Source organism: Petromyzon marinus, unplaced genomic scaffold, assembly GCF_048934315.1.
Source record: "Petromyzon marinus isolate PM22_M1 ecotype Great Lakes invasive population unplaced genomic scaffold, UKy_Petmar_22M1.pri1.0 PM_G_Scaffold_51, whole genome shotgun sequence".
NCBI lineage: Eukaryota > Metazoa > Chordata > Hyperoartia > Petromyzontiformes > Petromyzontidae > Petromyzon > Petromyzon marinus.
The window spans coordinates 883329-896357 of record NW_027423004.1 but is presented as its reverse complement, the minus strand read 5'-3'; the positions used below and the strand labels follow the sequence as shown (position 1 = coordinate 896357).

At 54.2% G+C, this 13029-nt stretch overlaps 1 protein-coding gene across 1 annotated transcript; it reads right to left on the bottom strand.

Annotated features, from left to right (window-relative positions):
• Positions 1-1795: 1795 nt before the first annotated feature.
• On the bottom strand, positions 1796-12472 carry LOC142917463 (uncharacterized). Its single transcript, XM_076062147.1, has 4 exons — positions 11982-12472; positions 5311-5374; positions 3435-3837; positions 1796-1833 (listed from the first exon to the last, which is right to left on the bottom strand). The coding sequence occupies exons 1-4, from the start codon at positions 12464-12466 to the stop codon at positions 1796-1798; spliced, it is 990 nt and encodes a 329-aa protein (XP_075918262.1). The 5' UTR covers positions 12467-12472.
• Between the last annotated feature and the right edge of the window lie 557 nt (positions 12473-13029).

The following is a 13029-nucleotide window of genomic DNA, read 5'->3' as shown; positions in this document are numbered from 1 at the left end:
GGACCACGTTTCGCAAGCATAGAGAAGGGAGAGAATGACCGTGGCTGAGAAGACCCGAAGCTTCGTGCGGAGCGACAGACCAGGTAGCTTCCACACAGCGTTACGCAACCTATTAAAAGATAATGCCGCTCAACTGATTTGGAGACCGCTGCTGTTTAACCGGAGCCGGTCATGAGCACACTGGTCGGGTATGGGAAACTCTCCACTCTCTCCACAACTGCCCTATCACCAATTGGGTTGTGGGGGTTGAGTGCCCGATGGTACAAAATACCCTGGCAGGTGCATAGTTTTAGTGGGGCTGATGGTAAGTCCTCACCTCTTAGTGGCAAGCTCCAGTTTCAGCAGCAGCGCCTCCAACTCCTCCGCTGAGTAAGCAGTAATTACCAGATCATCGGCATACATAACATGGTTGAGCAATAGGGAGCCACCCGGGCATCGATCAGCCTCCCATTGTATCTGTACCAGATGAAAATTCCTCCGGTATAGCTATTGAAGGCTTCGCGAATTATGTGGTCGAAATAGATGTTAAATAATGTCGAAGCCAAATGACATCCCTCTCGCACCCCAAAGTGAGCAGGGAATGGATCCGACTCCCGGCCACGTAAATTTACCCAGGCCCGCTCACTATCTTGAAGGTCCTTAATGATCGTGAGCAGCGGGTCAGGGACTCCAAAAGCACGAAGACCAACCCAGAGCCAGGCCTACTGATGGTATCATAGGCCTTGACCAGGTCAATAAAGCAGAGATGTAGGTCTTGCTGGAATTCCCTACACCTCTGCTTTAGCAGACGGAAAGAAAATATGGCATCTGTGCAGCAACGCCCTTTCCTAAAACCACATTGGAGCTCTGCAAGCCTCTCCTCAGCGTGCCTGGCAAAGCGATGTTAAATAATTCTTGTCAGGACCTTTCCAGGCACACTGAGGAGTGATATGCCCCTGTCGTTGTTACAGTCTGTGCGGTCCCCTTACTACAAAGTGGGGGACCACCAGGGCATCCTTCAAATCCTGCAGAACCCATCCAGTGGTCCAGACTGTTGTTATGATGTCATGTAGGGCAGTCTATGCACAAATGCCACCATCCCTCAGCATTTCGCTTGGGAGATCATCTCTGCCCGGTGCCTTTCCTGGTCTCAGGCTCTGGATCGCCTTCAGTACTTCCTCAACAGATGGCACCTCAGCCAGCCACTCACAGGGGGTGACTTCTGCTTCCAATATTTGCGGCACCTCAGCCTCAGCAGGGTCATCCCCACTTTGTCCCATGATGTTTTCCAGGCCGAGGGATTTCACCTTCCCCAGGACCTCACAGAAATGCTCAGCAAATCTGAAAACCTGTTCCTGGGGGTTGGAGATTGGATCACCGTTTTTTCCCCCTAATGATGGTAATAGGTGTGCCGCTGCAGGTTACTTTTTGATGGAATTAAAGAGCGATTTGTGATCACGGGCCATTGAGGCAGATTCCATCTCCTCAAAAACCCACGAGCACCACCCATCCTTGCAGCGCCTCACAGTTCTCCGAACCTCCGAGAGAAGGCTGCGGCCAGCCTCCTCATTCTCTGACGTGGAATGCTGTAGACAATGAGAGTGGGCCTGTCGCTTTTTCTCAGCCAGCCTGAACTTGTCCTCTGTCAGCCAGGGTCTCTGAGGAGGTGTGGACCACGTACCCAAAGCAGCCATTGCAGCTGCATGAGTCACAGTCCTAAACCTCGCCCATTTACCCTCGACATCTGGAGGAGTGAGGGACGATGCCAACCCCAGCCGCAAGCGATGATGAAATTCTCGCTTGCAACTTTCATCAACTAGTTGAGACCAGGCCGCCTTAGGTTGAAATGGGGTCCTGGGTGTACACCCACCACCGGAGTGGAAGAATGGCAGGCGCATCTTACAGATGACAAGTCGATGGTCAGTCGGCAGATCAGCTCCACGGTAGGTCCTGGTATGAAGGACATCGGCCCGCATCCGCTGTTCTGTCACTATGTAGTCCAGCAGATGTTCTTGCTTGGACCCGGCATGCATCCATGATGTTGTGTGGATGCGCCGATGCCGGAACAGCGTGTTGGTAATTACAAGCCCATGGGCTCCACAAAAATAGCAGCCTCCTACCGTTGTTATTGAGCTGATCTGGTCCATGCCTTCCAATCACCCCAGACCAGTTGCCAGCATCATGACCAACTCGGGCATTGAAGTCACCAAACAAGACGACTCTATCCCGAGGGGCCACTTTAGCCAGCACCTGTTACAGGAGGTCATAGAAGGCATCTGACTCATCGACCTTGCCTGCATCCTCCCAAAAGATGTCCGTCTTCGGTGGGGGCTTAAGTAACCACGACCACCACTCCTCGCCTCTGGTTGATGGGAAGGCGAGCCCAAAGTAGCCTGGGGCTTACAGCTTCCCACACCACACAACAACAACCGCCATTCGCCACTAAGTGGTGGTGACATGACCACGACGCTTGTGCCAAGCTATGTGCACCCTGAGGCCACGTGAAGTGGCGAATGCCCACTGGCAGGAGGTCACGGGGCAGACCCAGGTGCCACAGGTCAACTGACTGAGATGACTGGCTGATGCACCACCTGTGCCCCCTACTGTGCCAACCTGCTGTGCTTTAGCCACCCGGCACTCCGCTCGTTGTTGTGAGCGTCGCTCCTCCGCCCTCCGTTGTTGTTGGAGGGCGACTACCTCCAACTGCCCAGTAGCATCCTTCACGAGCCTCCTCCACAGAGGCCGATCTTGACACCGCTGGTACCAGTCATCGGCAAGTCCACTCAGCTCCACGTCCTCCTGTACTACATCACTCCATCTCTTCTCTAGCCCGAGCCGCGCCCGCTTAGCCCCCTCAATCCAGCCGAACAAAAGCTGTTTCGGCATGCGTTGGCTGGGCATGCGGGCTTACATGACCCAGCAATCGCAGCCTTGCCCGCCGGAGGAGCTCACCGATGGGACTTTGTCCAGATCTTTCAAGGATTTGTGAGCTCCTCACACAATCCAGTCTGGTTAAACCCAGGATGGATCGTAGGCAGGCCAGCCTAAATGTTTCTAACCGGCGAAGATGTTCCATTAGGGGGGTCCACGAAACCACGAGTTAAACCACACCACACACACACACATACACACAAACACCTACACACCACACACACACAAACACCTACACACTCACACACCTACACACAAACACCTACACACACACACACCTACACACTCACACACCTACACACTCACACACCTACACACACACACGTGGGTGAGTGTGTGCGTCCTGACCCTCACCTCTTCCTCCTCACCCTCCTCCTCTTCCTCCTCCTCCTCCTCCTCCATTTTCTCACCAGCAACACCATCACTACCACCATCACCACCATCACCCCCACCATCATCACCACCACCACCATCACCACCAGCACCACCACCAGCACCACCACCATCACCACCATCACCCCCACCATCACCACCAGCACCACCACCAGCACCACCACTACCACCACCACCAACACCACCATCACCACCACCACTACCACCATCACCACCACTACCACCACTTCCACCACCACCACCATCACCACCACCACCACCATCACCACCACCATCACCACCAGCACCACCACCAGCACCACCATCACCACCAGCACCACAACTACCACCAGCACCACCACTACTACCATCACCACCACCAACACCACCATCACCACCACCACTACCACCATCACCACCACTACCACCACTTCCACCACCACCACCACCATCACCACCACCACCACCACTTCCACCATCACCACCATCACCGGCGCCAGCTCCTCTTCCACGTGCAGGCGTCTCGGCCTCCCCCGTACAGTGGCGGCAGTGGACCTGTGGGAGGCAGAGAGACGAGGGCTGGTGCCCAGCGCTCCTCAGTGTGACCACTACCGCCATCGCCACCACCATCGCCACCACCGTCACCACCATCGGCATCGCCACCACCGATATCATCACCACCATCGCCACTATCGTCACCATCACCACCACCACCACCCCGACCACCACCACCACCGTGGTGGGTCACACACACCCCCACACAGACACAGACACACACACAGGGTCACACACACAGGCACCAACCCACACACACCCACACACACACAGGGTCACACACACAGGCACCAACCCACACACACACACAGGGTCACACACACAGGCACCAACCCACACACACACAGGGTCACACACACAGGCACCAACCCACACACCCCCACACACACACAGTCACATACACCCACAGGGTCACAACAACCGCCATTCGCCACTAAGTGGCGGCGACATAACTTCGTGGCTACGTGACGTCACCACGACGCTTGTGCCAGGCTATGTGCACCTTGAGGCCACGTGAAGTGTCCAACGCCCGCTGGCAGGAGGTGCCGAGCCCGTTTAGCCCCCTCGATCCGGCCGAACAAAAGCTGTTTGGGCATGCGGTGGCTGGGCATGCGGCTACATGACCCAGCCAACGCAGCCTTGCCTGCTGGTGAAGCTCACAGATGGGACCTTGCCCAGATCTTTTAAAGGATTTGTGAGCTCCTAACACAATCCAGCCAGGTTAAACCCAGGATGGATCGTAGGCAGGCCAGCCTAAGTGTTTATAACCGGCGAAGATGTTCCGTTAGGGGGGTCCACGTTTCGCAAGCGTAGAGAAGGGAGGGAAAGACCGTGGCCGAGGAGACAACCCCCTACATCCTCGTAGTGCCGGACGGGCAATGCTGTCGTGGACAGTGCTGTGGGGGGAGGGCCAATTCCGATTGGCTTTTCCCCTCAAGGCGTTTGTAGCTACCACAGCGGCTAAATGGGGGCTCTGGATGGGTGCGAGGGGCTGGTAACCCCTCCACCTTAAATAAATTACCACAAAATCACGTGACAAAATATATCTAACAAACACACACACACAGGGTCAACAACAACAACAACCGCCATTCGCCACTAAGTGGCGGTGATGTCACCACGACGCTTGTGCCAGGCAGGGTCACACACACACACCCCCACACACACACAGGGTCACACACACACAGGGTCACACACACAGGGTCACACACACAGTCACACACACCCACGCAGGGTCACAAACACACACACAGGGTCACACACACACAGACAACCACCCACACACACACACACAGGGTCACACACACGTAGTGTCACACACACCCGCACACACCCCCACACACACCCAGGGTCACAAACACACCCCCACATACACACAGGGTCACACACACGCACACACCCCCACACACACGTAGTGTCACACACACACAGGGTCACACACACACACAGGGTCACACACACACACCCCCACACCTGTGGGCACGCTGCAGACGGCGTGATCTGAGTCATCGTTCTCTTCCTCCTGCCGGAGACGGAGCTGTGGACAACCAGGGTGACAGTGAGACTCACAGTGACACTCACAGTGACACTCACAGTGACACAGTGACACTCACAGTGACACTTAGCCACAGTGACACTCACAGTGACACTCACAGTGACACTCACAGTGACACTCACAGTGACACTCAGCCACAGTGACACTCAGCCACAGTGACACTCACAGTGACACTCACAGTGACACAGCCACAGTGACACTCAGTGACACTCACAGTGACACTCAGCCACAGTGACACTCACAGTGACACTTACAGTGACACTCACAGTAACACTCACAGTGACACTCAAAGTGACACTCACAGTGACACTCACAGTGATACTCAGCCACAGTGACACTCACAGTGACACTCACAGTGACACTCAGCCACAGTGACACTCACAGTGACACTCACAGTGACACTCAGCCACAGTGACACTCACAGTGACACTCACAGTGACACTCAGCCACAGTGACACTCACAGTGACACTCACAGTGACACAGCCACAGTGACACTCAGTGACACTCACAGTGACACTCAGCCACAGTGACACTCACAGTGACACTCACAGTGACACTCACAGTGACACTCAAAGTGACACTCACAGTGACACTCACAGTGACACTCAGCCACAGTGACACTCACAGTGACACTCACAGTGACACTCAGCCACAGTGACACTCACAGTGACACTCACAGTGACACTCAGCCACAGTGACACTCAGTGACACTCAGTCACAGTGACACTCACAGTGACACTCACAGTGACACTCACCCACAGTGACACTCACAGTAACACTCACAGTGACACTCACAGTGACACTCACAGTGACACTCAGCCACAGTGACACTCACAGTGACACTCACCCACAGTGACACTCAGTGACACTCATCCACAGTGACACTCAGTGACACTCACCCACAGTGACACTCACAGTGACACTCACCCACAATGACACTCACAGTGACACTCACCCACAGTGACACTCATCCACAGTGACACTCACAGTGACACTCACAGTGACACTCAGTGACACTCATACACAGTGACACTCACCCACAGTGACACTCACCTACAGTGACACTCACAGTGACACTCACCCACAGTGACACTCAGTGACACTCACCCACAGTGACACTCACAGTGACACTCACCCACAGTGACACTCACAGTGACACTCACCCACAGTGACACTCACAGTGACACTCACAGTGACACTCACCCACAGTGACACTCACAGTGACACTCACAGTGACACTCACACACAGTGACACTCACCCACAGTAACACTCACCCACAGTGACACTCAGTGACACTCACCCACAGTGACACTCACAGTGACACTCACCCACAGTGACACTCACCCACAGTGACACTCACAGTGACACTCACAGTGACACTCACCCACAGTGACACTCACAGTGACACTCACAGTGACACTCACCCACAGTGACACTCACAGTGACACTCACAGTGACACTCACACACAGTGACACTCACCCACAGTAACACTCACCCACAGTGACACTCAGTGACACTCACCCACAGTGACACTCACAGTGACACTCACCCACAGTGACACTCACCCACAGTGACACTCACAGTGACACTCACAGTGACACTCACCCACAGTGACACTCACAGTGACACTCACAGTGACACTCAGTGACACTCATACACAGTGACACTCACCCACAGTGACACTCACTCACAGTGACACTCACAGTGACACTCACAGTGACACTCACAGTGACACTCACCCACAGTGACACTCACCCACAGTGACACTCACAGTGACACCCACAGTGACACCCACAGTAACACCCACAGTGACACTCAGTGACACCCACAGTGACACTCACAGTGACACTCACCCACAGTGACACTCAGTGACACCCACAGTGACACTCACAGTGACACTCATCCACAGTGACACTCACAGTGACACTCACCCACAGTGACACTCACAGTGACACTCACAGTGACACCCACAGTGACACCCACAGTAACACCCACAGTGACACTCAGTGACACCCACAGTGACACTCACCCACAAAGACACCCAAAGTGTCATGCTGCTGACAGTTGGGCTACATTAACATAAGCTGCCCCGCTTATCCTGCTGACACCTGGGCACATTAACATAAGCTGCCCCGCCCATGCTGCTGACACCTGGGCTACATTAACATAAACTGCCCCGCCCATGCTGCTGACGACACTTGGGCCACGCCCATTTTCAACCTTTATAAACAGTTTGCCTTTAGAGGCTGACCCCCTTTGCCTGATGTGTGTACACACACATTCTCTGGAAAGAACCAGAGAATGTGTGTGTAAGTGTGTGTGTGTAAGTGTGTGTGTGTAAGTGTGTGTGTGTAAGTGTGTGTAAGTGTGCGTAAGTGTGTGTAAGTGTGTGTGTAAGTGTGTGTAAGTGTGTGTAAGTGTATGTGTGTGTGTGTTGGTGTGTGTGTAAGTGTGTGTAAGTGTGTGTGTGTAAGTGTGTGTTGGTGTGTGTACGTAAGTGTGTGTGTGTAAGTGTTAAGTTTAACAGCAGAGGTCTCACTCCGAATCAGTCGAGCGGCAATATCTTTTCATCGGTTGCGTAACGCTGTGTGGAAGCTACCTGGTCTGTCGCTCCGCACTAAGCTTCAGGTCTTCTCGGCCACGGTCATTCCCTCCCTTCTCTACGCTTGCGAAACGTGGACCCCCCTAATGGAACATCTTTGCCGGTTAGAAACATTTAGGCTGGCCTGCCTACGATCCATCCTGGGTTTAACCAGACTGGATTGTGTGAGGAGCTCACAAATCCTTGAAAGATCTGGGCAGGGTCCCATCGGTGAGCTCCTCCGGCAGGCAAGGCTGCGATGGCTGGGTCATGTAGCCCGCATGCCCAGCCACCGCATGCCGAAACAGCTTTTGTTTGGCCGGATTGAGGGGGCTAAGCGGGCGCGGCACGGGCTAGAGAAGAGATGGAGTGATGTGGTACAGGAGGACGTGGAGCTGAGTGGACTTGCCGATGACTGGTACCAGCGGTGTCAAGATCGGCCTCTGTGGAGGAGGCTCGTGAAGGATGCTACTGGGCAGTTGGAGGCAGTCGCCCTCCAACAACAACGGAGGGCGGAGGAGCGACGCTCACAACAGCGAGCGGAGCGCCGGGTGGCTAAAGCACAGCAGGTTGGCACAGTAGGGGGCACAGGTGGTGCATCAGCCAGTCATCTCAGTCAGTCGACCCGTGGCACCTGGGTCTGCCCCGTGACCTCCTGCCAGCGGGCGTTCGACACTTCACGTGGCCTCAGGGTGCACATAGCCTGGCACAAGCGTCGTGGTGACGTCACCGCCACTTAGTGGCGAATGGCGGTTGTTGTTGTTGTTGTGTGTAAGTGTGTGTAAGTGTGCATAAGTGTATGTAAGTGTGTGTGTAAGTGTGTGTAAGTGTGTGTGTAAGTGTGTGTAAGTGTGTGTGTAAGTGTGTGTGTGTGTGTGTAAGTGTGTGTGTGTAAGTGTGTGTAAGTTTGTGTGTGTAAGTGTGTGTTGGTGTGTGTACGTAAGTGTGTGTGTAAGTGTGTGTAAGTGTGCGTTAGTGTATGTAAGTGTGTGTGTAAGTGTGTGTAAGTGTGTGTGTAAGTGTGTGTAAGTGGGGCCTTACCATCAGCCCCACCAAAACTAAGCACCTGCCTGGGTATTTTGTACCATCGGACACTCCACCCCCACAACTCCCAATCGGTGATGGGGCAGTTGTGGAGAGAGTGGAGAGTTTCCCATACCTGGGCAGTGTGCTTATGACTGGCTCCAGTTTAACAGCAGAGGTCTCACTCCGAATCAGTCGAGCGGCAATATCTTTTCATCGGTTGCGTAACGCTGTGTGGAAGCTACCTGGTCTGTCGCTCCGCACTAAGCTTCAGGTCTTCTCGGCCACGGTCATTCCCTCCCTTCTCTACGCTTGCGAAACGTGGACCCCCCTAATGGAACATCTTCGCCGGTTGGAAACATTTAGGCTGCCCTGCCTACGATCCATCCAGGGTTTAACCAGACTGGATTGTGTGAGGAGCACATAAATCCTTGAAAGATCTGGGCAGGGTCCCATCGGTGAGCTCCTCCGGCAGGCAAGGCTGCGATGGCTGGGTCATGTAGCCCGCATGCCCAGCCACCGCATGCCGAAACAGCTTTTGTTTGGCCGGATTGAGGGGGCGAAGCGGGCGCGGCACGGGCTAGAGAAGAGATGGAGTGATGTGGTACAGGAGGACGTGGAGCTGAGTGGACTTGCCGATGACTGGTACCAGCGGTGTCAAGATCGGCCTCTGTGGAGGAGGCTCGTGAAGGATGCTACTGGGCAGTTGGAGGCAGTCGCCCTCCAACAACAACGGAGGGCGGAGGAGCGACGCTCACAACAGCGAGCGGAGCGCCGGGTGGCTAAAGCACAGCAGGTTGGCACAGTAGGGGGCACAGGTGGTGCATCAGCCAGTCATCTCAGTCAGTCGACCCGTGGCACCTGGGTCTGCCCCGTGACCTCCTGCCAGCGGGCGTTCGACACTTCACGTGGCCTCAGGGTGCACATAGCCTGGCACAAGCGTCGTGGTGACGTCACCGCCACTTAGTGGCGAATGGCGGTTGTTGTTGTTGTTGTTGTGTGTAAGTGTGTGTAAGTGTGCGTAAGTGTATGTAAGTGTGTGTGTAAGTGTGTGTAAGTGTGTGTGTAAGTGTGTGTAAGTGTGTGTGTAAGTGTGTGTGTGTGTGTGTAAGTGTGTGTGTGTAAGTGTGTGTAAGTTTGTGTGTGTAAGTGTGTGTTGGTGTGTGTACGTAAGTGTGTGTGTAAGTGTGTGTAAGTGTGCATTAGTGTATGTAAGTGTGTGTGTAAGTGTGTGTAAGTGTGTGTGTAAGTGTGTGTAAGTGGGGCCTTACCATCAGCCCCACCAAAACTAAGCACCTGCCTGGGTATTTTGTACCATCGGACACTCCACCCCCACAACTCCCAATCGGTGATGGGGCAGTTGTGGAGAGAGTGGAGAGTTTCCCATACCTGGGCAGTGTGCTTATGACTGGCTCCAGTTTAACAGCAGAGGTCTCACTCCGAATCAGTCGAGCGGCAATATCTTTTCATCGGTTGCGTAACGCTGTGTGGAAGCTACCTGGTCTGTCGCTCCGCACTAAGCTTCAGGTCTTCTCGGCCACGGTCATTCCCTCCCTTCTCTACGCTTGCGAAACGTGGACCCCCCTAATGGAACATCTTCGCCGGTTGGAAACATTTAGGCTGCCCTGCCTACGATCCATCCAGGGTTTAACCAGACTGGATTGTGTGAGGAGCACATAAATCCTTGAAAGATCTGGGCAGGGTCCCATCGGTGAGCTCCTCCGGCAGGCAAGGCTGCGATGGCTGGGTCATGTAGCCCGCATGCCCAGCCACCGCATGCCGAAACAGCTTTTGTTTGGCCGGATTGAGGGGGCGAAGCGGGCGCGGCACGGGCTAGAGAAGAGATGGAGTGATGTGGTACAGGAGGACGTGGAGCTGAGTGGACTTGCCGATGACTGGTACCAGCGGTGTCAAGATCGGCCTCTGTGGAGGAGGCTCGTGAAGGATGCTACTGGGCAGTTGGAGGCAGTCGCCCTCCAACAACAACGGAGGGCGGAGGAGCGACGCTCACAACAGCGAGCGGAGCGCCGGGTGGCTAAAGCACAGCAGGTTGGCACAGTAGGGGGCACAGGTGGTGCATCAGCCAGTCATCTCAGTCAGTCGACCCGTGGCACCTGGGTCTGCCCCGTGACCTCCTGCCAGCGGGCGTTCGACACTTCACGTGGCCTCAGGGTGCACATAGCCTGGCACAAGCGTCGTGGTGACGTCACCGCCACTTAGTGGCGAATGGCGGTTGTTGTTGTTGTTGTTGTAAGTGTGTGTGTAAGTGTGTGTGTGTGTGTAAGTGTGTGTGTGTAAGTGTGTGTAAGTTTGTGTGTGTAAGTGTGTGTTGGTGTGTGTACGTAAGTGTGTGTGTGTAAGTGTGTGTAAGTGTGCGTAAGTGTATGTAAGTGTGTGTGTAAGTGTGTGTAAGTGTGTGTAAGTGTAAGTGTGTGTAAGTGTATGTGTGTAAGTGTGTGTGTTGGTGTGTGTGTGTAAGTGTGTGTAAGTGTGTGTGTGTAAGTGTGTGTAAGTGTGTGTACGTAAGTGTGTGTGTGTAAGTGTGTGTAAGTGTGCGTAAGTGTATGTAAGTGTGTGTAAGTGTGTGTAAGTGTGTGGAAGTGTGTGTAAGTGTAAGTGTGTGTAAGTGTATGTGTGTAAGTGTGTGTGTTGGTGTGTGTGTGTAAGTGTGTGTAAGTGTGTGTGTGTAAGTGTGTGTAAGTGTGTGTACGTAAGTGTGTGTGTGTAAGTGTGTGTGTGTAAGTGTGTGTAAGTGTGTGTGTGTAAGTGTGTGTGTGTAAGTGTATGTAAGCGTGTCTGTAAGTGTGTGTGTAAGTGTGTGTAAGTGTGTGTAAGTGTGCGTGTGTAAGTGTGTGTGTGTTGGTGTGTGTGTAAGTGTGTGTAAGTGTGTGTGTGTAAGTGTGTGTTGGTGTGTGTACGTAAGTGTGTGTGTGTAAGTGTGTGTGTGTGTAAGTGTGTAAGTGTGTGTGTGTGTAAGTGTACCTCTGGTGTTGCCGTTTGCGCGTCTTCTCCGGCACTGTGGGGACGGAGCTGTCAGAGTCCTCGTTCAATCCGGCACCACCACGGCCACCGTCACCGCGCTCACCACCGCCGTGACCGCCACGGCACTCAACACCACCACCACCACCATCGTCGTCATCGTCGTCGCCAATCCTGTCCATGTCGCCGGCGCTGTTGACGTCGCCGAAGCCAAAGCCGTCAACGTCGCCGATGATGTCGCCGTAGGGGACGCCGACACCGTCGCAGTCGGCGCTCCTGTCGCTGAAGGCGACGCCGCCGGAGTCGCTGCAGTCGGCGCCGTCGGAATCGCCGAAGCTGTCGACGTCGCCAAACCTCACGCGGACGAAGTCGCTGAAGGCGGCGGCGACGGCCGCGGCCGCGTCGTTCGTGGCGGCGGCTCTGACGCCGCCGCCGGACGCAGAGCGGCGGCAGGGGCACGGTCCGACGCTGCCCTCGCTCGAGGCCATCCTGCAACCTGCATACACTGCGACCACCGCCGCCGTCACCACCACCACCACCACACGCACCACCGTCACCACCACCATAGACTCAACACTGTACCATAGACTCAACACTACACCATAGACTCAACACTGCACCATAGACTCAACACTGCACCATAGACTCAACACTGCACCATAGACAAACACTACACCATAGACTCAACACTACCCATAGACTCAACACTACCCATAGACTCAACACTGCACCATAGACTCAACACTGCACCATAGACTCAACACTGCACCATAGACTCACACTACACCATAGACTCAACACTGAACCATAGACTCAACACTGCACCATAGACAAACACTACACCATAGACTCAACACTACCCATAGACTCAACACTACCCATAGACTCAACACTGCACCATAGACTCAACACTGCACCATAGACTCAACACTGCACCATAGACTCACACTACACCATAGACTCAACACTGAACCATAGACTCAACACTGCACCATAGACAAACACTACACCATAGACTCAACACTACCCATAGACTCAACACTACCCATAG